Source organism: Rhinatrema bivittatum, chromosome 4, assembly GCF_901001135.1.
Source record: "Rhinatrema bivittatum chromosome 4, aRhiBiv1.1, whole genome shotgun sequence".
Taxonomy (NCBI): domain Eukaryota; kingdom Metazoa; phylum Chordata; class Amphibia; order Gymnophiona; family Rhinatrematidae; genus Rhinatrema; species Rhinatrema bivittatum.
In genome coordinates this window covers 473,162,382-473,189,872 of record NC_042618.1, presented here as the reverse complement: position 1 = coordinate 473,189,872, position 27,491 = coordinate 473,162,382, and the positions used below count along the sequence as shown (strand labels likewise).

At 48.5% G+C, this 27,491-nt stretch overlaps 2 protein-coding genes across 4 annotated transcripts in view; one reads left to right on the top strand and one right to left on the bottom strand.

Annotated features, from left to right (window-relative positions):
• Window positions 1-12,641, bottom strand: part of CWF19L1 (CWF19 like cell cycle control factor 1) — a 68,543-nt gene extending 55,902 nt beyond the window's left edge. Inside the window, exons 1-6 of one of the 2 annotated variants that reach the window (XM_029597256.1) lie at window positions 12,386-12,641; window positions 10,226-10,262; window positions 4,977-5,061; window positions 4,588-4,672; window positions 3,973-4,074; window positions 3,273-3,487 (exon numbers count right to left, since the gene is read on the bottom strand). In XM_029597256.1, the coding sequence (XP_029453116.1) occupies window positions 3,273-3,487; window positions 3,973-4,074; window positions 4,588-4,672; window positions 4,977-5,061; window positions 10,226-10,248 (510 nt within the window). In that variant the 5' untranslated portion in view covers window positions 10,249-10,262; window positions 12,386-12,641. The remainder of the gene's footprint in view (window positions 1-3,272; window positions 3,488-3,972; window positions 4,075-4,587; window positions 4,673-4,976; window positions 5,062-10,225; window positions 10,263-12,385) is intronic. The other variant, XM_029597255.1, reaches the window with a different exon arrangement.
• Window positions 12,642-12,746: 105 nt separating this feature from the next.
• Window positions 12,747-27,491, top strand: part of BPGM (bisphosphoglycerate mutase) — a 52,951-nt gene continuing 38,206 nt past the window's right edge. For both annotated transcript variants that reach the window (XM_029597264.1, XM_029597257.1), the window contains exon 1: window positions 12,747-13,223. The gene's annotated coding sequence lies outside the window, so the exon portion shown is untranslated. The remainder of the gene's footprint in view (window positions 13,224-27,491) is intronic.

The window sequence follows — 27,491 nt, the reverse complement described above, 5'->3', positions numbered from 1 at the left end:
GGTTTTAAGGGCGCCTCGCAGAGAACTCGATGCACCAAGTTAAGGCTCCACAAGGGGCAAGTAGGTTGAACTGGCAGATTCAAATGCTTGGCCCCCTTGAGGAATCGAACGACACCTGGATGAGCCGCCACCGCGTAACCATCGATACTACCTAAGAGGGACCCAAGAGCGGAAACCTGTACCCAATAAGGAGTTAAAAGAGAAACCCTTAGAAAGGCTATTCTGGAGAAATGAGAGGACCTGGGATACTGGAGCCTTGCGTGCCTGCACTCCGGACTCAGCACAGACAGACAGACACTCTCAAAAACTCTCCAAACCCGGACGTAAGCGAGAGAGGTAGAAGGCTTACGGGCTCGCAACAGAGTGGATATAACTTCTTCTCTATATCCCTTCCTTCTTAGTCGCCGCCGTTCAAAAGCCAGGCCGCTAGACAAAAGCGATCTGCCTGATCGAAAAATACTGGACCCTGCCGGAGCAGGTGTGAAAGATGGCCGAGGCAAAGAGGTGTGAATCCAATGTGATTTTGACCCATTCCCCGAGAAACAGGGACAGATGACCACCTGAGTTGTGAACGGAGGAATTAGTCGGCCGTATTTCATTGTGAAGAGGGCTTTGCGACCAAGTGTGCGCTTCCCTCCCGGAAGGGACGTCAGCCCCGAAAGGAATGAGACCAGGACTGAGATCTGGAAGAGGTACCTCTGGGAAAGGAACCCCATGCTCTACTATTGAACCGGCGCTGACCTCTAAAACGAAAAAGTGAAGGAAAAAAGGACTTAGATTGCTTCAAGCAGTCCTCCGGCAGCTTATGAACCTTGTTCTCCCCTAAGAATTTGATAAGCTGTTCAAGGTCCTCCCCAAAAAGCAACTTGCCCTTGAAGGGAAGAGTGCCCAACTGCGACTTAGAGGAGGAATCCGCAGACCAATTGCGCAACCATAGGAAACGCCTGGCTGACACCGCTGAAACCATGGCCCTGGCTTGTACACATAGCAAATCGTATAAGGGCATCCCCCACATATGCCACTGCTGCCTCCAGTCGCTCTGCCTGCTCCGCCTCTGCAGACGGGAGGTCCTGGGTGCTGAGCAATTGTTGAACCCACCTAAGGCTTGCCCGCTGCATGAGACTGCCGCAGATTGTCGCCCGGACCCCTAATGCCAGGACTTCAAAGATGCGTTTGAGATAAAGCTCGAGTTTGCAGTCTTGAATATCTTTCAGTGCTGTCGCCCCCACCGCTGGAATGGTGGTATGTTTGGTGACCACGGAGACGGAAGCGTCCATCTTAGAAACTTTAAGCATCTCTAGGCAGTGATCAGGGAGGGGATAGAGCTTGTCCATTGCCCTACCCACTCAGAGTCCCGCCTCGGGAGGCTCCCATTCCCGGAGGAGCCTGTGCATAGGGTGAAAAGGGAACGTACGCGGAGGAGCCCTCGGTCCCACTAGGACTGGGTCTATGTTAGCTGCTAAAGAGGGCGAAGCAGAGTCCTCCGGTGACACTTCAATACCCAGCTCCTCCAAAATAAAGGGAATGAGAGCGGGTCCAGCTCTTCCCTTTGGAACAAACTGAAAACACACGGGTCATCACCCTTGAGGGGAGGCCCTGGGAGCAAATCAGAGTCAGGATCAGGGAGCGCAGCCGGCTTGGGGGGGTGGGGGGCAGGGCTCCCGGCAGCACCCTGACTAACGGAACCCTGGCCATCCGGAACAGTAGGGGGCTGTGGAGGGATCATCCTTTTCCTATAGGCTAGCTAAATAGGATTTGTGCATTAAAAGCACAAATTCCGTTGAGAATCGAGGTTTAGGCTTCCCGGGTAAGGGGGGGGGGCGGGGGAACGATAGGGTCAGAAATTCCCTCCAGAGTGTGAACACTTAAAATCGAGCTCTCCCTCATCTTCCCACCCTAAATCGGAAGAAAAAAAAAAACCTCCCCCAAAATGGCCGCCGTTGCTGCGGTTTTTTTTAGAGCGGGGGAACAGCCTAGCCACGCGCTGGGAAGGCAGACCCCAGGCCGTCGAGATCTCGGCGCTGCCGCAGAGGGCCCCTCCCCACCCGGCAGGCACCCAGAGCAGAGCCCGTCACGGGTGAGCCGCAAAGCAGGCTCCCCGCAGGTTAGGCAGGCAGAAGAACGCAGCATGATCAAAGGGAGCCGCCGCCGAGACGATCAGCTGAGCCGGGCTGCAGGGGGGAAGCGTATGCAGGCGAATGAACCCTGCACGCAGCCCCTATGTAATCAGAGCAGGGAGAAATTAAACCTGCTTTGTCTGCCAAGGTAATTACTGTTATTTTTTTTTTTTTTTTTGCGTAATTGCAGGGGAATTAAATCTTCCCTGCTGGGAGACCCGAGGTATTAGCTTCTCAGGGTCAATGCAGCCAGAAAAGGGGGAAGTGACTGGACCACCAGTATCACCCCAAACTGCAAACAGGTCACCAGGAAAGGGAGCCTAGGCTGAATAATCAAGGGACAAGCCCCTCTAGGCTGCCAGCAGAGCGAGGAGACAGAGCTGTCTCCGTCAGAGCAGACGTTTTGAATGTAATCAGTACATAAAAACAATTTGGATCCTTTTTTTTTTTTTTTTTTTTAAATCAAAGGATAGTGAATACTTGCTTGTTCTTGCAAAAAATCTGAGAAGAAAACTGCAAAGGGGAAGAGAAATTGAGGAAAGACGGGAACCGCAGATTCTACTGTCTGAATCTGCTGGAGACAGACAAATACTGAGGGGCTGCAGGGCAGGCTCTGTCCTGATATAGGATACCCTTTCAGTTTCTCTCTGTCTCCATCTGCTGGACAAGAGGCTCAACCCACTGTCTGGACTGATCCAGGTACATACAGGGAAATTATTATATTAAAATGCTATAAAAAAAAACAAACTTCTCTGCAGCTAGTGGCTCTAAGCGTTCTTATTTTCAATGAACCACAATATTACTGTCCCAGGCACTATCACTCAAACCGTAACGGGATAAAATGCCGGACGGCTGAGGACATATTTTCTGCCACTGGTTTTTGTGTATTTACACATCATGATAACCAGTGTATGCCAGCAATTCTGCCTTGGGCTACTCAGGTACGGGGCTGCAGTTCTATTAGTATTTCCAAAATTTACATATGATTTAAACCATGTACATGAAGCCAAATCTAGGGAAATACAATTTGAGGAAAATAGTGTCAAGTTTGCCTTTAAATTCATAATCAGAACAAATCAAACTGAATTATTAACAAGAACATTTTTTCTGAACCAATTTCAACAAGTAATTAAAAAAATATATAAAAACACATACTGGACTATTTCCATAGAGCCAAACATCCTTTGGCCAGGGGGACGTCAGCAAGATATCCACACCTTTGAATTTTGAGCTGGAGGCCAAAGCAGATTTCAGCGACGCGGTGTCCTTGGTGGTGAAGCTGTATGCAGGGGCCGGCTCGCTCTGCGCTTCTGTGCCGCTGAGATAGGCAATCTGCAGTCCTGAGGCGCCCGTGAATAAACCTTTACGGCCTGCATTGAAACAAAATGTACCATTACACACAGCAACACCAGAAAGCCTGTAACAGCGCATGCAGGGACTGGCAGTGAACAGTGCTGCTAACTCGGGACATCCTGGCTCAGACATTAAAAGTCACAAACTCCCTGTTTTATTTGCTGGCCAGAAACTCCAGACTAAGGCACACGTTATCTTTCTAAATGGGTGGTAAAATGGTGAGACCAAGGTCTCACGGAGCCTGTGGCAGAAGGTGGGTTCTGAACCCGTCCCCGGTCTTCTCCTGAATCATAGGCTAATGCTCTAATCTCCGCTGTTTGTCTGAAGCTGTGAAAATGATTTCAGTTTGCCATTCGGCTTCTGTGTGCCACAACTTAAACGTGGGGATTCAGCATCTGGCCCAACCCTAAAAAGCAGGTACCCCCGAGGAACTCTTTCCTGGTAGATGCTGGATTCGGCAGCACCACGAGCGTAATCACAGCTGTGCTCCCGGGCCACCTACCCAGATACGTAATGTTTTCTGCCAGCTCACAGCCGTCGACATCCTGAAAGTGTTTAACCGTTTCCTGGTTGTTGGCACCCAAAACGCAAGTCTGAATGGGAGCTTTAAAGAGAAAAGAATATAAAGCATTACGGCGTGTCAGGAGCAAAGTCTGCCACTAATGTACACTGTGTACCGTGCTACTGTCTCGATTTATGGCAAACGGATTACTATTATTAGGGCCGTCAGAAACATGCAAAATGAGAACCCCACAAAATTCCACATTTGTTGAAATAGCTCCCCCATGATAAAAACCCAATTGTGTGGCTCATCCCAAGCTACGCTACTGCTTAACTATCCTGGGGACTGCAAGTGCTCCCACACCGAGAAGAATTACCTAAATCTTCAAGTACTTTATCTTTTACACCTTGGGAGCTGCAGACGGTCTCAGTGACTAACGGGTGAATCTTGAAATAGTAAATCCAGTTTCGCACAAAACAACAATGGTAAAACGCGTGTCAGTTTAAGAGTTAGCTTGCTGATAAGAGAGACAGGTTTCTGGAGTTGGCAAAGCTGAAGACAGGCACTGCTTTGGCCCCCACTGTCTGTGTGGCGAACGAAAGGGCCCCCCCGTACCTTTCTTCGCTCCTCTTCTGTAGTCCTCCCATTCGCTTTCTGCCTCCAACGTAGAGCCAAAGAAATTCCCCACACAGAGCAGCAACTGAAGGAACACGGACCGAGCCAGAATTAACAGAAAGAAAAAAAAAAATTTAAAAGTTAAACATTTCATATTTGTTTAACAAAAGGGCAATGACGGTGCTCAGATCCACTTTGGCTGGAAGCAAGGTGGAGGCAGCGCTCGCGGCCCCTGGAAATGGAGATGCTGCCTTGCCACAGGCAGCAGTTGCTGAACGGCTTCCTCGCCCCTCCTGCCGCCCGGTGGTGAATACAGAGCGAGATGGAGCAGCAGTCCTACAGGCCTTCCCATCCTCCCCTGCCCCCGCTCAAAAAAGTCAGCCACTTACATCAAACGGTCCACTTTTCTTTTGAATAGCTCGCACTCTGGTGAACAACGCATCAAATTTCCCTTCCACATCACCACAGGCCAACCTAGAAACAAAGCGAAATATGTCAGAGCCAAGCAGACAAAAAGCATAGAAAACATGACGGCAGAAAGAGAGACCACATGGCCTGTCTACTCTGCCCATTCACCCAACGGATTCAGCTTTACAGTGCCTACCACCCCCTCAGAAACCCCGTTTATTCCATGCTTTAATTAATTCAGATACTCTTTGGGTCTCCACCACCGTTCCATGCATCCACCATCCTCTCTGTAAAGAAATATCTCCTTAGATTACTCTGGAGTCTAATCCCTTTCAACTCAGCACCTGCAGTCTGTGCTCGAATGACAACCTCTATACTTTGTGGTAGGCCAGCCTTAAAGTCCAGATAGATTAGCATCTTCCTGGCTGGATGCTAATTTAAAAAATAAATTAAAAAAAAAAAAAAAAAAAAGGTTGCCAGACAGCACTTTTCAGCAGCATCTCTCTCGTGATGCTGGCCTACACTTTACCGACGAGGGTAGATGAACGGAAATCCCTGGTCCTTCTGCAAGGCACACTACAGATGGGACCAGAAATTAGGAATGGGATTTTAAGCTGGTTAACCAGCACACTACCAGTTTGTTTTTTGGTAACTCTGGACTGCTCCCCCCCAACTGAAATTTTCACAAAGCATTTCCATCACCTGAATCCACCCTAATCATAGGAGACTTCAACCTACACGTAGATAGCACACCCAAAAACTACAACATATTCCTAGATACTATGGAAGCAATGGACACTCACTTGACCTAATATTCGCCAATAACTGCATAATCAACTCATCACACCACATACTACTATGGCCTGATCACCAACTAATAAAAGCGGAAATAACCCTCTCTCTTCAACACGCAGCAAGCAAAACCACGTATCAGTCAATCATTCACACATGGGAAAAAGAACCAAAAATACTTGGAGACCATCTACCACATAAATGGGCTTGGATCAACGTGCCGCAAATTTGCAGTAGAGAGCAGCTCTACTGCGCATGCGCGAGAGCACATCGGTCAGAGGGGAGCCCAACGGACGGCTGTCTTGGAAACGGCGAGGAGGAGCAGCGGCAGCAGCACAGGAGGTCTCCGGGGGGGGGGGGGGGGGGGGGGGAGGGTCTATCTCTCTCGCGCACGCGGGGAGAAGCAGTGGCGGCGGCACAGACACAGAAAAGGGTGGTCGCCGGGAGTCTCTCTCTCGCCCGCCTCATCACCGAGCGTCGGGTGGGCCAGCAACGAGCCCGGTGGAGAGGCGTGCGCGGGAGAGAGACCCCCGGAGACCTCCCATGGAGCAGCGGTGGCGGTATCTAAGTGTCAGGCGGGCAGAGAGAAGAAGAGGGAGTAGAGGAGGGCTGAGGGAGAGGGACGGGGTTGTGGAGGAGGTGGGAGGGAAGGAAGAGGAATGTAAGTGGGGAGGGTAAAGTTGTGGAGTACAGAAAAAGGGAGTGGAGGAGGGCTGAGGGAGAGGGAAGGGATTGAGGAGGTGGGAGGGGAAGGAAGGGAAGATGAGAAGGGATGGAAGGAAGAGGATGTAAGTGGGGAGGGTAAAGTTGTGGAGTACAGAAAAAGGGAGTGGAGGAGGGCTGAGGGAGAGGGAAGGGGTTGAGGAGGTGGGAGGGGAAGGAAAGGGAAGATTAGAAGGGATGGAAGGAAGAGGATGTAACTGGGGAGGGTAAAGTTGTGGAGTACAGAAAAAGGGAGTGGAGGAGGGCTGAGGGAGAGGGAAGGGGTTGAGGAGGTGGGAGGGGAAGGAAAGGGAAGATGAGAAGGGATGGAAGGAAGAGGATGTAAGTGGGAAGGTAAAGTGGAGTAGAGAAAAGAGGGAGTGGAGGAGAGCTGAGGGAGAGGGGAGAAGGGGAAGGAAAGGGAAGATGAGAGGGGAAGGAAAAGGGAAGAGGATATGACTGAACAAGTGGGAAGGGTAAGAAGTTCCGGTGAAAGAAAAAAAGAAGTGGAGGAGGGCTGGGAGAGGGAAGGAGTTGTAGATGAGGTGAGGAGAGGATGGAAGGAAAAGAGAAGTTGTGGAGAACGAAGCGGCTCTAACCGTGCCGGTCTGACCGATGGAATCTCGCCCGTTTTAACGGGCCTTAACGGCTAGTTACAAATAAAATAACTGATTTTAAATATAATAATGCCTCCTGGGAAATACATCATCAATGAAATAGTTTATAACCTATGCCCAGTCCAGGAAAAAAACATACCAGAAAGAATACAACACATCTACAAAAAAGAAACCTTGGTATTGTGAAGAGCTAAGCCTCACGAAACAAACCCTGAGAAAATCTGAAAAGCAATGGCGGAAGTGCCAATCCATGAAATCACTAGAAATATACAAATCCCAATTACAAAATACAGCAAACAAATCAAAGCAAAAAAAAGATTCCTGGTGTAATATTTAATTCCAAACTACTCTTCAAAACTGTTAAAAACGTAATCAAAAGACCCATCTTCCTCAATCTCAAACCACAACTTTTCAAAGAATTCCTGCAATGAATATGCCAGTTCTTTGCTAAATAAAATCAATAACACAATTCTCCACCTGCTTACCAACAAACAGTGCCTGAAGAAAAACCTGGACAAAGAAACTCATTCAGCATAGTGTCCAAACTTGAAATCAAACCATCACAAAATTAAGCCTGCTATGCACCCACTGGATCCAATCCCTGCAAGTAGACAGCTTAATTACGCCAACAATCACAACCATGATCAGCCACTCCCCGATAAAGAAAAACAAGCTGTGATAAAAACACATCCTAAAAAATATATCTGGGACAATTATCAACCAATATCCAACTTGCCTTTCATTGCTAAAATACTGGAAAAAGCAGTATCACAATTAGAAAGCTACCTAGAAGACAATAATAGCCTATGCCCTGACCAATTCGAATTCAGGAAAGATCGTTCTACACAATCCCTTCTCATTTCCCTAACCAACCATATACTACAGGGATATAATAAAAATTATTCCTCTTTCCTGGTACTAACCATCGATACCATTGACCATGCCCTGCTATGCCAGCAGCTGAGAAAAACTGGAATAGAAGGAACTGTTATCAAATGGTTCTTATCCTTCCCAGCAAAAGATCATGCCACGTCAAACTGAACAATCACATACCTGGCACCTTCCCATGCCTTACAGGTGTGCCCCAGGGGTCAGCACTCTCGGCTACCCTATTCAACATTCACATGCTGCCTATATGTGCATTACTGGCAGAACTAGGAATCAAATTCTTCCTTTATGCGGACGACATACAATTCTACATCCCATTCGACAAATCATTTGAAAAAACGACCTCGACTGTCAACTTACATGAAGGCAATACAACAAAGACTAACTCAGCTGAAATTAACACTAAACACAAACCCCACCCCAGAATTGTATAGTTAAGGAGAAATTCCACGATAATCAAACCGCCAATCCTAAACCTAGGAACCTTTAACATTACTCCTTCAGATCAGGTACATGACCTAGGAATACAGATCGATGAGAATCTGTCAATGAAAATAGTATAAACAAACTAATCAAAACAGGATACTCTAAGCTTAGAATATTACAATAGACTGAAACCTTTACTAACAATACAGGACTTCTGCACTGTTCTACAAACACTGATATTTTCCAACATAGATTACTGCAACTCCCTATTACTAGGCCTACCCTCTGGACTCATAAAACCATTACAACTACTACAAAACGCCTCGGCCAGATTGCTGAGGAGATTTCACCACATCACCCCCTCGCTGATAGCACTGTACTGGCTTCCTATACAAACCAGAATTTATTATAAAGTACTGATGCTAATTTTTAATACCATCAATATTAACCCTTGCCTATTAAGAGAGTGACTCTTCAACCATACACTCCACAGAGAGCCCTAAGATCGCAAGACAAAGGACTTCTAAAAATGCTTTCAACACGGAGCACACACTTAACGTAAATAAGAGACTGCATGTTTTCCATAGCTGGCCCCAAGTTATGGAACGCTCTCCCAGAATCACTAAGTCTGATAACAGAACCGGAATGCAAAACATGGCTCTTTAGAAAGGCTTATAATTCAACGTAAAAGCCAATAAACTGATAACTTCAATATCAGACCTTTAGACAATATTAGTAAATTGAGAAAAAAAGAATTGAACAATGTAAAATGTAAATGACTACATTCTTCCCCATAGCACTCTAATTAACTTATACTTGATGATGTGTTGACCTAGAATAGGTATTTATTGTAAGAAACTAGATAATGCATAAATATGATCTAGACTGTGTATCAGCTGTCCATTTTGACCCAGAATATGAATGCTGATCTAGAATGGGAATGTTGATCCTGAAACTGAACGATGACCTTGTAAACCATTGTCATCTTATCTAGGAATGACGGTATATAAAACACCTAAATAAAGACATAAAGAAACAAACAAACTAGTACATGGTTGCCCCAGAACATCCTGAATCTTAGTAGCACTCTTACACTAATTAAAAGGTTATTTCAGTGGAGTTTGAGAAATTTGGGACAATTTTGAGAAGCATGTGCTACTCTGAAAAATAAGTTCTTCGCCAATTTCATACTCTTCTAGTCTACATGATTTTCTAGTCCTTGCCTTTGTCTGCAGCTACTGGCACACGCAGCTCCTGTGAGCCCTGAAAATATATCAAAAATATGCAGAACATCTCCAAAACAGATCTATATTCAATTTAAATACAGTACAATAGTAACCAGGGGATATTTCAGTACCATGTACCATATGCTGTCCAGCAGAAAGAACAAGCTGTTAGCTGAAGGAAAATATGCATTACTTTAAAAATCTTCCACAGAAGCTGGCAAGGTGGCTACAAATTATTAAAAGAGCATTTCAAAGGTGCCCACAAACTGCCAAAAAAAGCAGAAAAGGAGAACTAAAAGTCTCTACATAGACTGGTGGTTGTTTGGCCATCTGCTGATGAAAACTAGGAACCAATTTAGCATGTATGGTCACTGCTAAACACAAGATCATTGAATAACTCTCATTGGATGTCAAACATTTTTCACAGTCATTGTGGTGGTCAAATCAGTTTCTATAGTAGCCACATTGCTAACATTTCTTGGCAAGTCTTAGAAATATACACAAAATATTTTTACATATTTTGCATTTCTAGAGTTTTTCTCTTCTGCTATAAAAACGAAATTTCCAAAATGAACTCACAGCCTCAGTGGTCTTGCGGCCATTGTTACTCTTGGGTCTAAAAAATATAAAAACATCCACAACTTTAAAATAAAAAACGTGTTAAGCATAAATCCATATGAACCTTATCCCAGAAATAAAGTTACCTACAGGCCGATGCAGTAAAGTGCGGCCGCGGTTCCCCTGCTTCTAACCCGCTTTCTACTCACAATTTGGCCGCGTAAGTCCAACCCGCGATTCACCATCCCTTTTAACCCATCCTTACCGCTTCTTGAAATCAACGGGTAACCCTTTCCGCCCGCGGCATGTATCTGATATGTAAACGATCAGATTAGCTATTCCCTCCGATCCAGTAACGTGCGCCCCGATTATCGCCTTTTTAACCTGCAGTTTTGCCTCGTGTTTAACCTGCTAATTTACCGCCTACCCTTACCCCTGCGTTAGTGTGGAGCATCAGGTCAGAGAAACGAAATTTCACGGGCAAACTTTCCTGTGAGGCTTCAGCAGCCCGGGGCGGATCGGGCGCTCCCCATGCGAGGCGGCTTCCAGCAGCCCCCGCCGGCGAAGGTGCATGAGCGCATGCAAATGATTGCTTCACTGCCTGACCCCCTCACCCCCCCCCCCGGGACAAGACCTTTAGAGGAGCCAGGATCGGGCAAACTTTCCCCCAGTCCCCTCTCACCTGCCCTGGTCGCGTCCATGGGTGCCGGTCTCCCGTGCGGGCGCGCTGACAGCTCCAGAGCAGCCCCAGTCCTCTCTCCCCTCCTCCCGGGGGCGGCCGGCGGCGAGAGCGGCTTCGGCAGCCCGGGGCGGATCGGGCGCTCCCTATGCGAGGCGGCTTCCAGCAGCCCTCGCCGGCGAAGGTGCATGAGCACACGCCCTGACCTGAGCACCCGGCTGGACGTCCGAGGTCACGGCGTGCGCTCATGCACGTACAGGTGGGCGTTCATGCACCTTCGTCGGCGGGGGCTGCTAGAAGCCGCGCCTCGCGTGGGGAGCGCCTGATCCGTCCCGGGCTGCTGCTGAAGCCACTCGGGAGGAGGGGAGAGGGGACAGGGGCTGCTCCAGAGCTGCTAGCGCGCCCTCACGGGAGACCGGCACCCATGGACGCGGCCAGGGCAGGTGAGCGGGGGCTGGGGGAAAGTTCGCCTGATCCTGGCTCCTCTAAAGGTCTTGTCCCAAGGGGTGAGGGGGTCAGGCAGTGAAGCAATCATTTGCACAGGACAACAAAACAAACTGCACAGCCCTTCTCCTGTATCCACTTCCTGGTACCTGACAGGTACCAGCGCACCCAGGATACTGTATAGAGCGCTGTATAGCACTCTATACAGTAAAATGGATTGCGCTTCATGGACGCGGCTTGCATTTGCATGCCATTTAAATACTGTATCCAGCGGTATGTGATCCAGACTGTGCGTGCGGCAAACGGGGGGTGCGCCCGGCACTACCGCACTCTTTCTTCCGTGTCCATACTGTATCGGCCTGCTAGTGACAGTAACTAGGCTGCATTGAAAGAAGTGGTCTCCTGTCCTGGAAAGCTCGTGCCCCATACAGTGCCACCAACCTGTCATTTGTACTGTTTCCCTGCCTTTTTCTTAGGCGCTTGGCAGCAGGAAACCGCAACATTTGGGGAAAAGCACTGCTGGCTTATCTTACCAAGTGGTGGCCAGAACAAAACCACGAGAGGCGGCCTTCGGTCGCCACTGTCACCTGGCCCAGTCTGGGACAGGGATGGCGCCTCAGATGCAATGCATCCCTAAATCATCACTGCTCTGAGAATGCCCAATTCTACACCTGCCGGGTTTCTGTTTTTTTTCTTATTTTACACATTTCTTCTAATGCCACAGTCAGAAACAGGCTGTCGGGTCAGGTGGCCCTTTGGTGGGAGCCAGTTTGCAAATGGTTACGTCCTTCTCCATGACCGCCGCTCCTCGCCCAGTGGCACGTTACAAGCAGCCTTGCTTGCCCCCTCCTAAAGCGCACCTGCAGCAGGCACTGCCAGGGAGGTAGCCGGGTAGCCAGATTTTTGGTAGGTTAGGGAAAATATACAAAAAGGGGGGAAGCCTGGGCCTCTAAAGCTCCACCTGTTAATTCCAGCTGCAGATTCCCCTTCCCACAGGCAGCCGGGGCCTATTCCCCTTCCCACAGGCAGCTGGGGCCTTTTCCCCCTCCCTTACTTACGCGCAGGAAGCGACCGTGGGCGCCGAAAGTCAGCGACTCGGAAGAGGCAGGAAAGCTTGGGGAAATGGCTGGGAGAGCCGGAGGATTTCTTCCACGCCGCGGCCGATCTCAGGCGCCGCAACCGGCGCGCTCCACCAGGCCAGCGCGCTCGGCATTGTGGGAAACGGAGTCTTGGCGGGCCCGGAAGCTGCGCCCATAGGAAGCCAAACCTCAACGCGTGCAAACCTACAACTCCCAAGCCTGCCCGGAGCGCCTTCTAACTCCCCCTCTCCCCCGGCGCACCCTGGGAGAGTCGGCGAAGCACGTGAGCCGGCGCGCGCTCCTTTCCAGCCTCTTCGCTGCCCTATTTTCTCCGGACAGTGCGGATATTAAAGGGACTGTCCGGAATCCAGGAGGAGGGCCAAAATGTCCGTCTACAGTCCCCTCTGGTACGCCCTCTCTACCACGCTCTGCTCTTGCAGGCAGCACAGCGCCTCCCCAGCCGCACGGTCTCTAGGGCAGGGCACAGTTCAAGCGTCAGTCCTTTAAAGTATGCATGGTTCAGACCAAGAGAGGAGCCAGAGCATGGGGGAAGCAGTGGCTGGGCCCTCCCGGCGAACACATGGAGTCCTAGAAGTGGGGCATTAAAAATGTGCTCTGGAAACTAGTAGAAGAGGACTGGAAGTCTCATCTGCATACTGTTCCCAGCATCCCCCAGGAGATCATAGCGAGTGATCCAGGCTTCGAGCTCCACAGCCCCAGCTTCCAGAGGCACCGTACCCTTTACAGTAGAAGAGAACAGGAAGCACACCGGTGTGCAAAACTCAAACCTCTCAATCCACTGAGAGATCAACTTGCAGTAAGTATAGCTGTGGGAAATCTTTGCACTTAAAAAAGTTTGGAGAGAGGTGAAATAGTGGGGTATATTTTTTAGAGTTTGTGTGCATCTGAGATAATAAGCAAGCCAGAGGGAGTTAATTCTTATATCTGTCTTTCCCTTCTACTCATCCCTAGCTCTCTCTTGCATTATAGGCAAGAGACACTCTTATTAAAAATAAATCAGGCTCTTATCTAAATCCTACTATTGCACAAGCCTTTATTGAGAGTTAAATCATCCCTTGTAGAGCACCACCAGATTAATTAGTGAATACACCTATAAACTTAAAGGACTCTAATTCCAACTCCCATAGCAACCTAAATTTAACTAGGAATCCAACAAAATTAAGTTCCCTGTACGTACCAGGATCAGTCCAGACAGCTGGGTTATGCCTCCCCTCCAGCAGATGGAGTCAGAGAGAAAACTGAAAGCACCCCCTAGATATACTGGTGTGCCACCTGCGATCCCTCAGTATATTCTCTGACTCCAGCAGAACGAGAGGCATAACCTGCGGTCCTGGCCTGGTCAGTTTATTGGTACTGGGAAACATTTAAAAAAAAAAAAAAAAAAGGGACAAAGATCAATTGGTTTCTTCCCTCCTATCGTTTGTTTGTCTGTGTTAGTGTCTGGCGCAGCGCGGTTGGAGCTCATTGCGGGCAGGCAGGAGGGCAGTGTCCTCCTTAATTTCCCGGAGTACAGTGTCCTTGAACCTGGGGGAGAGCTTACCGGTGGGCCGGTCACCCTCCCCCCAATTCCAGGGGATTCAGCCCTGAAGGGGTTTTTCAAAAAAAAAAAAAAAAAAAAACAAAAAAAGTTTTGAAGTGGACTAACTCAGTCACTTAAGTCCTGTTGGGGACAGGCAGTGAACTACTTTTATTTATATATATTTATATCTTTTTTTCCCCTAACCCCGGCCTGCCAGCGTGTTCTTGGACCCGGAGGGGGTGGCTAGTTCACCCGGCGCGCTGTTTCTGTGAGGCTCCCCTCACCTTGCTTTTTGGCGCCCTTTCTGTGTAGCAGCTCCGTTCGCTGCTCTGATGCCGCGGTCGTCTCTCTGCGTGTCCTGTGGGGGGGCGGGGGCGCGACTCTCCCGAGAGGGTCTCTGTCCCCGATGTTTTCCCGGGGGCGAGGGATCCTCTCGGGGGCCGAGCGCTGCCCGCAGCAGGTCTCCTCTCCCCTCTGCGTCCCGGCATCGCAGCGCTGCAGGCAGCATTTCTCCGGCCCCTCCTCCCTCGGGGAGGAGTGCGGCGGCCATCTTGGCCACGAGGCAGACTGAATCGTCAGCGTCGGAGGAGGAGGAAATCTCCCCTCCTCCCTCTCCTGGTGCCCAGAGCGCGAGCTCCCAGCCCGATTCGGGGATCCCTCGAGCCCCCTCTCTACAGATTGCCCCGAAGAAAGATCGGAAGAGGGTGGTCCCCTTTTCGTCTGATTTTGTGCTTCTTATGCACAAAGCCTTTTTGCAGGCAGAATCCGGCTGGGAGGCAGAGGTGCCCACTCCCCCGAAGGTCCCCAGGACCACTGCCTTGCCCCAGGGGACCCAGCCGGGCGCGGGTTCCTCCGGGGGCCAAGGTCCCCGTCCGCGGGGGGGGGGAGCTGCGGACCCGGAGGACTCAGGAGCTGTGCCGGAGTCCCCGGGGGCTTCGGACTCTTTGACGGCGGATACTCAGGGGGCCGTAGAAGGGGATGACCCCCAGGTGCTACGGTTGTTTGGAAAGGAGGAATTGAGCTTCCTTATTCTTCATGTGTTGCAGGAGCTAGAGTTAACGAATCCGCCGCAGGAGGCGGACACGTCTACAGGGGATATTGCAATGGCAGGGATTAGAGCTCCCCCGCAGACCTTTCCCTTTCACCACAAGGTCTTACAGATCGTTTCCAAGGAATGGGACCTCCCAGAGGCGTCCCTGCGGGTGAATCGGGCCATGGAAAGGCTATATCCCTTACCCAAGGAGTCTTTGGAGCTCTTGAAGACACCCGCGGTAGATTCGGCTGTCACGGCTGTGGTAAAGCATACAACTATCCCCGTGACGGGGGGTATAGCGTTGAAGGACCTCCAAGACCGCAAGCTTGAGGTTTTATTAAAGCGTATTTTTGACGTGGCGGCTCTGGGGGTCCGAGCGGCGGCTTGCAGCAGCCTTGTACAGAGGGCCAACCTCCGCTGGGTTCAGCAGCTGCTGACCATGCAGGAGCTCCCTCCGGGAGAGGCTGAGCAGGCGAATTGTGTTGAGGCGGCGGTCGCTTATACTGCGGATGCCCTGTATGACTTGTTACGCACATCGGCTCGCATTATGTCCTCGGCGGTCTCAGCCAGGAGGTTGCTGTGGCTCCGTCGTTGGTCGGCGGACGCCAACTCCAAGGCGAGGTTAGGTTCCTTCCCCTTTAAGGGCAAGTTGCTATTTGGCGAGGAGCTGGACCAGCTTATTAAGGACCTGGGTGACAACAAGGTTTACAAGTTGCCGGAGGATAAGCCTCGGCAACCTCGGTCGTTTGGGAATGCTAGGGCTCGCTTTCGGGGGCAACGGCGTTTCCGTGGGGGAAGAGGGGGTTCCCTTCCCCAGCGGCAGCAGGCGACAAGATCCCAGGCCTGGTCTTCTTCTTCCTTTCGCGGCAGGAGGCCTCTACGCGGGGGCGCTTCCACAGGCTTTCCTGCCATTAAGCCCGCACAATGAAGGTGCGCGGGCCCACTCCTCCGTTCCCGTTATTGGGGGTCGGCTGTCCCGATTTTGGGAGGAGTGGGTCAAGATCACTTCGGATCAATGGGTCCTCGACGTGGTCCGGTACGGCTACGAGTTGGATTTTGTACGTCCCCCCCGGGATCTCTTCCTGGTATCGCCATGCGGGCCGGTAGAAAAGCAGGTAGCTATCGCCCAAACGGTCGCCCATCTACAGGCTCTGGGGGCGGTGGTTCCTGTTCCGCGGGACCAGCTGCGGACGGGTCGGTACTCCATATACTTCCTGGTTCCCAAGAAGGAGGGCACCTTCCGACCCATTCTGGATCTCAAAGGAGTAAACAAGGCGTTGCGTGTGCCCCGCTTCCGGATGGAGACCCTCCGGTCTGTTATTGCGGCCGTCCACAAGGGAGAATTCTTGGCTTCTTTGGACCTGACAGAGGCCTATCTTCACATCGGAATAAGAGAACGGCATCAACGGTACTTGAGGTTCACGGTGATGGGGGACCACTACCAGTTTTGCGCCCTCCCCTTCGGGTTGGCCACCGCGCCGAGGGTGTTCACCAAAGTTCTCGTGGTGGTAGCGGCCTCCCTCCGCCGTCAGGGCGTCCTCGTGCATCCCTATCTCGACGATTGGCTCATTCGAGCAAAGTCGCAGGCGGCCTGCAATCGGGCGGTCTCCTTAGTGGTGCACCAGCTGCAGGAGTTGGGTTGGGTAGTCAACTTCCCGAAGAGCAGACTCGAACCGACCCAACAGCTGGAGTTCCTGGGAGCTCGGTTCGACACCTTGGCGGGCAAGGTTTTCTTACCCAGCAACGCAGGGTCAATCTCATGACTCAGGTACGGCGCCTGTTGGAGCTCGAGATGCCCACGGTCTGGGATTATTTACAAGTCATTGGTCATATGGTATCTACTATGGAAATGGTACAATGGGCTTTTGCGCATATGCGTCCATTACAAAGAGCACTTCTATCTCGCTGGGATCCCCGCTCGGAGGAGTACGGGATAGAATTGCCTTTACTGGAGCCGGCTCGCTCCAGTCTCTCTTGGTGGCTGAATCCAGCCAATCTCCTGCAGGGGGTGGACCTCGAACCCCCGCCTTGGTTGGTGGTGACAACGGATGCCAGCCTGTCGGGCTGGGGAGCGGTCTGCCAGTCCCGTGCGGTCCAGGGCACCTGGTCAGCGCTCCAAGCGACTTGGTCCATCAACCGATTGGAGACCAGAGCGGTCCGCCTGGCCTTGCGGTGTCTCCTTCCCCTGGTACGCGGACGAGCTGTAAGAGTTCTGTCGGACAATGCGACAACAGTGGCGTACATAAATCGACAAGGAGGCACAAAAAGCCTGGCGGTAGCGACCGAGGCCGCGCTATTGATGTCTTGGGCGGAAAGGCACATAGAGCGTCTCGCAGCCACCCACATTGCCGGCGTGGACAACGTTCAAGCGGATTACCTCAGCCGGCAGCACCTGGATCCAGGAGAATGGGAGATCTCGTTGGAGGCGATGGCTCTCATCGAGCGGCGTTGGGGGACTCCGCGCTTGGACCTCATGGCGACTCGGCAAAATGCAAAGGCGGCACGCTTCTTCAGTCGGAGGAGAGAGCACGCGTCAGAAGGAGTGGACGCGCTAGCACTCCCGTGGCCTCGTCACATTCTTCTGTATGTGTTCCCTCCGTGGCCCCTCGTAGGGAAAGTGCTAAGACGCATAGAGTACCATCGCGGCCCAGTGATCCTCGTGGCTCCGGAATGGCCGCGGCGTCCGTGGTTCGCGGATCTGGTCAATCTGGCAGTGGACGGCCCACTACGTCTCGGTCATCTTCCCAATCTTCTTCGTCAGGGTCCAGTATTTTTCGATCTGGCGGATCGTTTTTGTCTGGCGGCTTGGCTTATGAAAGGAAGCAGTTGAAGAAAAGAGGTTATTCGGACGCGGTGGTGTCTACTCTCCTTCGGGCCCGTCGGTCGTCCACTACGCTCGCCTACGCGAGGGTTTGGAAGGTTTTCCATGATTGGTGTGACACGACGGGTGCTTCGGCCAGACGTTCGTCTGTGGCGGATATCCTTATGTTCTTACAGGACGGATTGAAGAAGGGGCTAGCGTATAATTCGCTTCGAGTTCAGGTGGCGGCCTTGGGCTGCTTGCGAGGTAAGGTAGAAGGCTCTTCCCTTGCGAGTCATCCGGATGTGGCGCGGTTTTTGCGAGGAGTTAGGAACTTGCGTCCTCCCGTCCGGCTTCCCTGTCCGTCTTGGAACTTGAACTTGGTACTCCGTGGCTTGTGTGCGGCTCCGTTTGAACCTATTAAGGCGGCTTCCTTGAAGGATCTGACTCTCAAGGCTGTCTTCCTTGTGGCCATTTCCTCAGCTCGTCGGGTGTCGGAGCTTCAGGCTCTTTCTTGCAGGGAACCGTTTTTGCGCATTTCGGCGTCGGGGGTTTCTCTACGAACTGTTCCTTCCTTCCTACCTAAGGTGGTCTCCGCGTTTCATGTCAACCAAACGGTGGAATTACCTTCCTTCTCGGAAGAGGACCTGCAGTCTTCTCAAGGTAGGGACTTGAGGCGTCTGGATGTCCGGCGGATTCTTTTACGCTATTTGGAGGTTACCAATGACTTTAGGAAGTCAGATCACCTTTTCGTGTTGTGGAATGGACCCAAGAAGGGTCTTCAGGCTTCCAAAGCTACGATCGCACGCTGGTTAAAGGGTGCTATTGTGGCCACGTACGTTGGATGTGGGAAGTCTATTCCTGCTGGGCTTAAGGCTCATTCTCTACGTTCTCAAGCGACTTCATGGGCAGAGAATCATTTGGTCTCTTGCCAAGAGATATGCAGGGCGGCCACATGGAAATCTTGGCATACTTTTGCCAGGCATTATCGCCTGGATGTTCGTGGTCCTCCTGCGGAGTCCTTTGGGAGCAGTGTGATTCGAGCGGGACTCTCAGGGTCCCACCCCAGTTAAGGCGGCTTGGGTACATCCCAGCTGTCTGGACTGATCCTGGTACGTACAGGGAAAGGAAAATTAGGTTCTTACCTTTGCTAATTTTCGTTCCCGTAGTACCATGGATCAGTCCAGACGCCCGCCCTTAGTAATTCTGGGAGTCCGCTCGTGTTCCTTTTCTGTGTTTTCTTCCATTACAGTTTGTATTGTATTGTATTGTAATAGGTGCCACAGTTTCGAGGTGCAGTGTCTCCGTTCCTCGTGTTTTATTGTTCACTCTGTGGTGTCCTGTTTGTTATTTCTGGTTTTACCTGTTCTCAAGGAGGTTTCTACTTGATCTGAGCCTTTAGGTCATGCTATTGATCACAATCCTTTGCCATTCTATTGGGGGTACAGTTGACGGTGATTCATTTCTTATTTCTGCTTTGATATCACATATACTGAGGGATCGCAGGTGGCACACCAGTATATCTAGGGGGTGCTTTCAGTTTTCTCTCTGACTCCATCTGCTGGAGGGGAGGCATAACCCAGCTGTCTGGACTGATCCATGGTACTACGGGAACGAAAATTAGCAAAGGTAAGAACCTAATTTTCCTATAAAAGCAGCAGTCCAGCAGCAGGGGGGGAAAGGGGCTTTCCAGTCTTTTGCATTGTGTGTCACATGTAGATCCCGGCCAGCACTCTGCTCTCTGAGCTATGAAACCAGAGTGGCGAGACGCCACAGAGAAGTACTAGCGAGAAAATGAAAGGGGTGCTCCCACCACCCCAGGTGAGGGAAGAAAGACACCTGCATCAGGTGACCTAATCCCGCCCACCTACCGCTGAAGCAAGAAGATCCTGGCGGCAATACCGGAGGTGCTTGCATTGGAAGGAGCACAACAAAGGAGCTCGCCCCTTTGTGCGTGCATGAAGTGCTAGCCTGCTTCTTCCTCCTTTTCAACTAGACTGCAGTACATTTTACCACAATAACCTTCCTCCTGACAGAAACCAAGCCAACAATGGAGCAAATAAAGGTTATTGAATCCTTACTTGGACAAGGCATTTCTGGCAAACTAAGAAGGCAAACACAGAAACAAAAAAGGAATACAAGACAGACCTTCCTCTTGATGAGTAATAACTCTCCTATAATCTCATCCTGCCTAATTGTTTACACTCCTATTATTGAATGTTCAGTCACCGACAAAAAAAAGTCCCACTGATAAATGATCTGTTACAAGATGTAAATCCTACTATCTTCTGCATTTCTGAAACCTGTCTAAATGACAAAGATAGTGTACTTTTAAATCAAATTGATCAACCCAACTATGATATCTTTCACTTCCCCAGACCTAAATGTAAAGGTGGAGAAGGTCCACTAATAATCAGTAAAAAAAAAAAAAAAAAAAAACTACTTAAACTTACACCTTACAAAGTACAGATGAACCCGCCGTACAAGGTGGCAGTACTAAAATCACTACAACTAAACATAGGAATGGTATATTGCCCCCCTGGAACACTTCAAAAAGACTGCTCACCACTAATAATCAAATTATTCACTAAAGTGTTTCCATCACCGGACTCAACACTAATATCAGGAGACTTTAACCTACATGTGGATAGAACACCAAGAACTACAGCCCGTGAAATCTTCTTAGGTTCAATGGAAGTAATGGGATGGTCACAATTTGTAACCAACCCCACTCATAAAGCAAGACATGTCCTAGATGTAATATTTGCCAACTACAATAATTATGTCCCATAGTATATTGCCCTGGTCTGATCACCAACTAATAAAAGTGGAAATAACCCTTCTCAACACAAAGCTAACAAAGTTAAATAATAATCAAATTTTTACCTTCAGAAAAAGGATAAAACTGGTTATCCTTGAAGAAACAAAGAAACATAAGCTAATTGAGATCAATCAAGTTAATGCCTCCTCACCTTTTAACTCCTGGGATAAAATCAATGATATTGCTGATAACCTAAGCCTAATAGAGACAAAAATGTTCCAAAGTGAATGGAATATCTCTAAACAAAGGAAACCATGGTACAACGAAGAGCTGAAACAAAGGAAACCATGGTACAACGAAGAGCTGAAACAAACTAAACGGACACTGAGAAAATGGCAGAAAAGCCCATCTACAGCATCCCTAATAAAATAAATCCTTTCTAACAAAATACCGTGAACAAATCAATAAAGCAAAAAATGACTACCATGCAAAACAGATTCATGGGGTAATATTTAATTCCAAATTACTCTTCAAAACTGTCAGACACTTAATCAAGGACCATCTTCATCCATCTCAAGTAATGACAACTTCTCAAAGAATGCCTGCAATGAATATGCCACCTCCATCAATAGGTTAAAAACACAATTCCCCATTTGTTCACCAAAAAAGAACCTGAAGAAAAACATAGGATACCTAAATGAAACACATTCAACTTAGTAACTAAACTCGAAATAAATCATTACCAAAATTAAGCCAGCTATCCAGCCACTGGTCCCAATCCAGCAAGTTCCCTGAAAGTAGCACATAGCGTAATCACTCCAACAATCGCAACTATAATCAACCACTTGCTCTCAGAAGGACTGGTCCCATATGGGGCGAAACAAGCTGTGATCAAACCAATCCTAAAACATAAACCCAGCCGAATTGATGATTGGGACAATTATCGACCCATATCCAACTTGACTTTTATTGCAAAAGTGCTAGAAAAAGAAGTGTTATCCCAACTGGAAAATCACTTAGGCGACAATGATATCCTATACCAAACCAATTCAGATTCAGAAAATATCACTCAACAGAATCTTTACTCATATCTTTAATGGACCCTGTACTATAGGAGTTTGACAATGATGAATCTTATACTAATAGATTTAACAGCAGCCTTTGACACTGTGGACCACACCCTACTCTGCCACTGGATGAAAAAAACTGGAATAGACCGAAGTGTTCTCAAATGGTTCTCCTCCTTCTTAACTGATAGAGCACTCCAAGTCAAACCGGGCAACCACTTATCTGGCACATTCCATATCGATACAGGCATCCCCAGGGCTCAGCGCACTCGGCTACACTCAACATTTATATGCTTCTTCTATGCAAATTACTAGCGGAACTAGGAATCAACCTTTTTTCTTATATGCAGATGACATACAGTTCTACATTCCTATCCCCTACCAAATCAATTGAAAATACAGCATCAACGCTCTCAACATATATGAAGGCAATACAACAAAAGCTACGTCAGCTTAAACTAACACTAAATACAAAAAAAACCCCTGAAATCGTCTGGCTAAGGAGAAAGCCCTCTATAGTTAAAAAAAAACCCACCACCCCTAGACTTGGGCAATTTTCACATTTCACTCTTTGAACAAGTACGAAACCTAGGAATACAGATCGATGAGAACATCACAATGAAAAAGCACATTGAATTAAAACAGGATTCTCCAACCTGCGAATATTGCATCGATTGAAACATTCCAGGACTTCCGCACCTTCTTACAAACACTAATATTCTCAAACTGAGATTACTGCAATTCACTATGATTTGGCCTACCTTCAGATCTATTAAACCATTACAGCTACTACAAAATGCCTCGGCAAGGAAATTCGACCGCATCACCCCCTCACCAATTCTCTGCACTGGCTGCCAATACAATCAAGAATCCACTATAAAGTACTAACATTGATTGTTAGCATCATCAGTGACAAAAGCCCCTGCTCATTAGGCGTGACTCTCCAGCCATTCACACCGCTGCGATCACTAAGATCGCAAAACATAGGACTATTAACGGTGCCTACAACGCGGAGTACAAATCTAACACAAATAAGAGCCCGAATATTTTCCATAGCGGGCCTCATGTTGTGGAATTCTCTACCAGAGTCGTTACATCTGATAAGAGAAAGAAAGAAAGAAAGCTTTTAACGTGAGCTGAAAACCTGGCTCTTCAAAAATGTGTATGAGCTAACAAAAATAACAATATGCAGAAAATTTCAATATCAACAAAGATAGTGTTAGATGAATGAGCGACAGTTATTGAGTGATGTAAAGTGCATTAAGACAACTCTCTGACAAATATGATGTGAATGTAATTGTAAAAGAACTTATGTATCACAAGCTACTATATCAACAACCTTGTTAACGTGTACTGATGCTGTGTCGACCCATAATGTGAATGTTGCTTTTGTAAACCATTGTGATCTTCTTTTGGAATGATGGTATATAAAATGCCTAAATAAATGTATGATTATTTTTTTTACCCGCCGGTGAGAAGTTGTACGTGTGCACTCTGTGCAAAGAGCTCCTGGCTCTCAGAGAACGAGTCCGATCTCTGGAGGCTAGAGTGGCAGACCTGGGGGAGCTGAGGCAGACAGAGAGATATATAGACGAGACCTTCAGGGACATAGTAGCCAAGTCCCAGCTTCAGACTGGCAGCCCTGGTGCTGCCTTGGAGGAAGAAGGTCTCATGATTGGAGAGCATCAATCTGGTGCAGCAGGAAAGGATCCTGAGGCAAGGACCTGCTCTCCAGGTGGTGCATTGGCCCTTTCGCACCAAGGCTGTGTCTCCCAGGGCTACTGCCCAGGAGGGAAGGGTTAGGTCGGCCGTCATAGTTGGTGATTCGATTATTAGGAATGTAGATAGCTGGGTGGCTGGTGGGCGTGAGGGCTGCCTGGTAACATGCCTACCTGGTGCGAAGGTGGCGGACCTCACGCGTCACCTAGATAGGATTTTAGACAGTGCTGGAGAGGAGCCGGCTGTTGTGGTACATGTGGGCACCAATGACATAGGAAAATGTGGGAGGGAGGTTCTAGAAGCCAAATTTAGGCTCTTAGGTAGAAAGCTGAAATCCAGAACCTCCAGGGTAGCATTCTCTGAAATGCTCCCTGTTCCACGCGCAGGGCACCAGAGGCAGGCAGAGCTCCGGAGTCTCAATGCGTGGATGAGACAATGGTGCAAGGAAGAGGGATTCAGTTTTGTTAGGAACTGGGGAACCTTTTGGGGAAGGGGGAGTCTCTTCCGAAGGGATGGGCTCCACCTTAACCAGGGTGGAACCAGACTGCTGGCGCTAACTTTTAAAAAGGAGATAGAGCAGCTTTTAAACTAGAACAAAGGGGAAAGCTGACAGTCGCTCAGCAGCACATGGTTCAAAAGGCGATATCTTCGAAAGATGCTAATAAAGCAGGAGAGTTAGGGCATCCTAATAGAGAGGTTCCAATAATAAGAAATGTAGTCCATGTGTCTAATTAAAAACTCACCTGAGGTAAAGGATTCCAAATTATCCCTAACAACTGAAAAGCAGGCTGTTGATACAAACAAAAACCACACTTTGAAATGTCTGCATGCCAATGCCAGAAGTCTAAGAAGTAAGATGGGAGAGTTAGAGTGTATAGCAGCAAATGATGAGATAGACATAACGGGCATCTCAGAGACCTGGTGGAAGGAGGATAACCAATGGGACAGTGCTATATCAGGGTACAAATTATATTGCAATGATAGGGAGAAGGATCAACTTGGTGGGGATGTGGCACTTTATGTCCAGGAGGGTATAGAGTCCAACAGGATAAAGATCATACAAGAGACTAAATGCTCAGGAGAATCTCTATGGGTAGAAATCCCATGTGTGTTGGGTAAGAGGATAGTGATAGGAGTACAGAACACCTGGCCAAAATAATCAGACGGATGATGAAATGCTAAGAGAAATCAGTGAAGCAAACCAATTTGGCAGTGCAGTAACAATGGGAGATTTCAATTACCCCAGAGCCTCCGTGATCCAGCTCGTCTTGCAACTTATGCACAAAGCTTCTCAACAACAGATAAGTTACACACACAAGTTGGAAAAAGGCCAGGAATGGACATTCATGGGGACATAGTGTTCACAGTACACTTTCTGTAAAGTATGCCTGAAAAGGTAGAACGTATGAAATAAGTTTGTGTTCCCTGTTAAATGTGCTGAGCTTTTTATTCTTTCAAAATGGACAAAATGCAAACATTCTTTTAAAGAAAATCAACAAGGTAGTTAGAAATGATGATTCCTTCTTTTACTTATTTAAGCATATTTCTGCTCTACCAGACAAGAAATTCAAGGCAGATTACATTCTTAAAAACCTGTAACAGTCTTTGACATTTGAAACAACTATAAAACAAAATCTCAAAATACAATTCTAAGAAAATGTGCCTGACACGTACTAAAAAATTAACCTTTGTGTTAGCGTTTGAGAGTTAACGTATAAAAGATGCAGACTTTCATGTTCCTTGGATGAGGTTTAGTTCGTCATAAAAGTTCAGCTTGTTTTTCTTTCATCTGTAGGGTCCCTTTAGCTGCAGACTTTGTATGTGAAGCTGTAAATCCGCTGAGATTTCCAGATTGGTTAAATAAATAAATATATGTCTGCTGTAGTGTGTTTGCTTTGTTTTTATCTCAGCAGTTTTCTCCTACTTCATTTTTCTAGGAGAGGCATGGAAAACAGGGAATAAGAAAACAGGGAGCAGTCAGGGAAACCGAAAAGGGAGTGGAGAAAGGAGCCAGAGTGCTGAGAATTAGTTGTAAGCCAGTTTTTCAGCAGACATTTCCATGTTCGGCGCATGCTTATATTTCAAGGTAACGCAGGTTTTCTATGATGTAGCTCAGTTGGATAACTTTCTGGTTAATAGGTCAGCTTCTCCTGCTATTCCATAATTGATTTATTGGTCCATATAGATGAACATAAGAACATAAGAAAATGCCATACTGGGACAGACCAAGGGTCCATCAAGCCCAGCATCCTGTTTCCAACAGTGGCCAATCCAGGCCATAAGAACCTGGCAAGTACCCAAAAACTAAGTCTATTCCATGTTACCATTGCTAATGGCAGTGGCTATTCTCTATGTGAACTTAATAGCAGGTAATGGACTTCTCCTCCAAGAACTTATCCAATCCTTTTTTAAACCCAGCTACACTAACTGCACTAACCACATCCTCTGGCAACAAATTCCAGAGTTTAATTGTGCGCTGAGTAAAAAAGAACTTTCTCCGATTAGTTTTAAATGTGCCCCATGCTAACTTCATGGAGTGTCCCCTAGTCTTTCTATTATCTGAAAGAGGAAATAACCGATTCACATCTTCCCGTTCTAGACCTCTCATGATTTTAAACATCTCTATCATATCCCCCCTCAGCCGTCTCTTCTCCAAGCTGAAAAGTCCTAACCTCTTTAGTCTTTCCTCATAGGGGAGCTGTTCCATTCCCCTTATCATTTTGGTAGCCCTTCTCTGTACCTTCTCCATCGCAATTATATCTTTTTTGAGATGCGGCGACCAGAATTGTACACAGTATTCAAGGTGCGGTCTCACCATGGAGCGATACAGAGGCATTATGACATTTTCCGTTTTATTCACCATTCCCTTCCTAATAATTCCCAACATTCTGTTTGCTTTTTTGACTGCCGCAGCACACTGTACCGACGATTTCAATGTGTTATCCACTATGACACCTAGATCTCTTTCTTGGGTTGTAGCACCTAATATGGAACCCGACATTGTGTAATTACAGCAAGGGTTATTTTACCCTATATGCATCACCTTGCACTTATCCACATTAAATTTCATCTGCCATTTGGATGCCCAATTTTCCAGTCTCACAAGGTCTTCCTGCAATTTCTAATTGAATACATATATTTTCAACTCCTCCCCATTGAAGATTATATTTACAGCCTTCTGAACTACTTTGCTCTAAAAATATATTTTTTTTTCTTTGTATATTGTAATATAATTTCAGGAGTCTGCTAATATTTGGAACCAGCATTACTTGGATGTTTAATTGAAAATTCAATAAAGAAAGAGAATTAGTTGCATGCTGCTATGACTGAATTTTTACGCTTTCTAACCGAGCAGCAGCTCAGCGTGGCTTCGTGTGGCGGACAGAGCCAGGCCTCTCCTGCACGTGTCTCTGATGTGAAGCCGCTCTTATACCGCAGTCAGTGTGTGGTGGTCTGAGGGTCCCCACCCTTCCTAGCAAGGGCCACTTTGATTGGGTGGCGGGAAAGGCCCGTGGCGCTCCCTCTGTGCCCTCCCCGCATATTTGCTGCAGCCCATTACGGGAGTACTCTGGAGTACTCTGGCGGTAGCGTTCTTTAGTATCTGTAAAGAGTGAATTGTTGATTCAGGTAAATCCAGTAGTAGTGAATTACAGTAACGGGCGGATTTTAAAAACCCTGCTCGCCGGCGGCCTATTTTCCATAGGCCGCCGGCACGCGCAGGACCCCGGGACGCGCATAGGTCCTGGGGTTTTTGGAAGGGGGCGTGTCGAGGGGGGCGGGACCCGATGACACGGCATTTCGGGGGGCGGGACTGAGGGTGTGGTTTCGGCCCGGGGCGTTTTGGGGGCGTGGCCGCGCCCTCCGGAACCGCCCCCGGGTCAAGTCTCGGCGTGCGTGGATTTACGTCTCCCTCTGGGAGGCGTAAATCCGTGGATAAAGGTAGGGGGGGGTTTTAGATAGGGCCGGGGGGGTGGGTTAGGGAGGGGAGGGCGAAAGAAAGTTCCCGAAATCGGAGCGGCCTCGGAGGGAATGGTGACAGGCTGCGCGGCTCGGCGCGCGCAAGGCTGCCCAAAATCGGCAGCCTTGTGTGCGCTGATCCAGGATTTTAGAAGATACGCGCGGCTACGCGCGTATCTTCTAAAATCCAGCGTACTTTTTAAAAAAA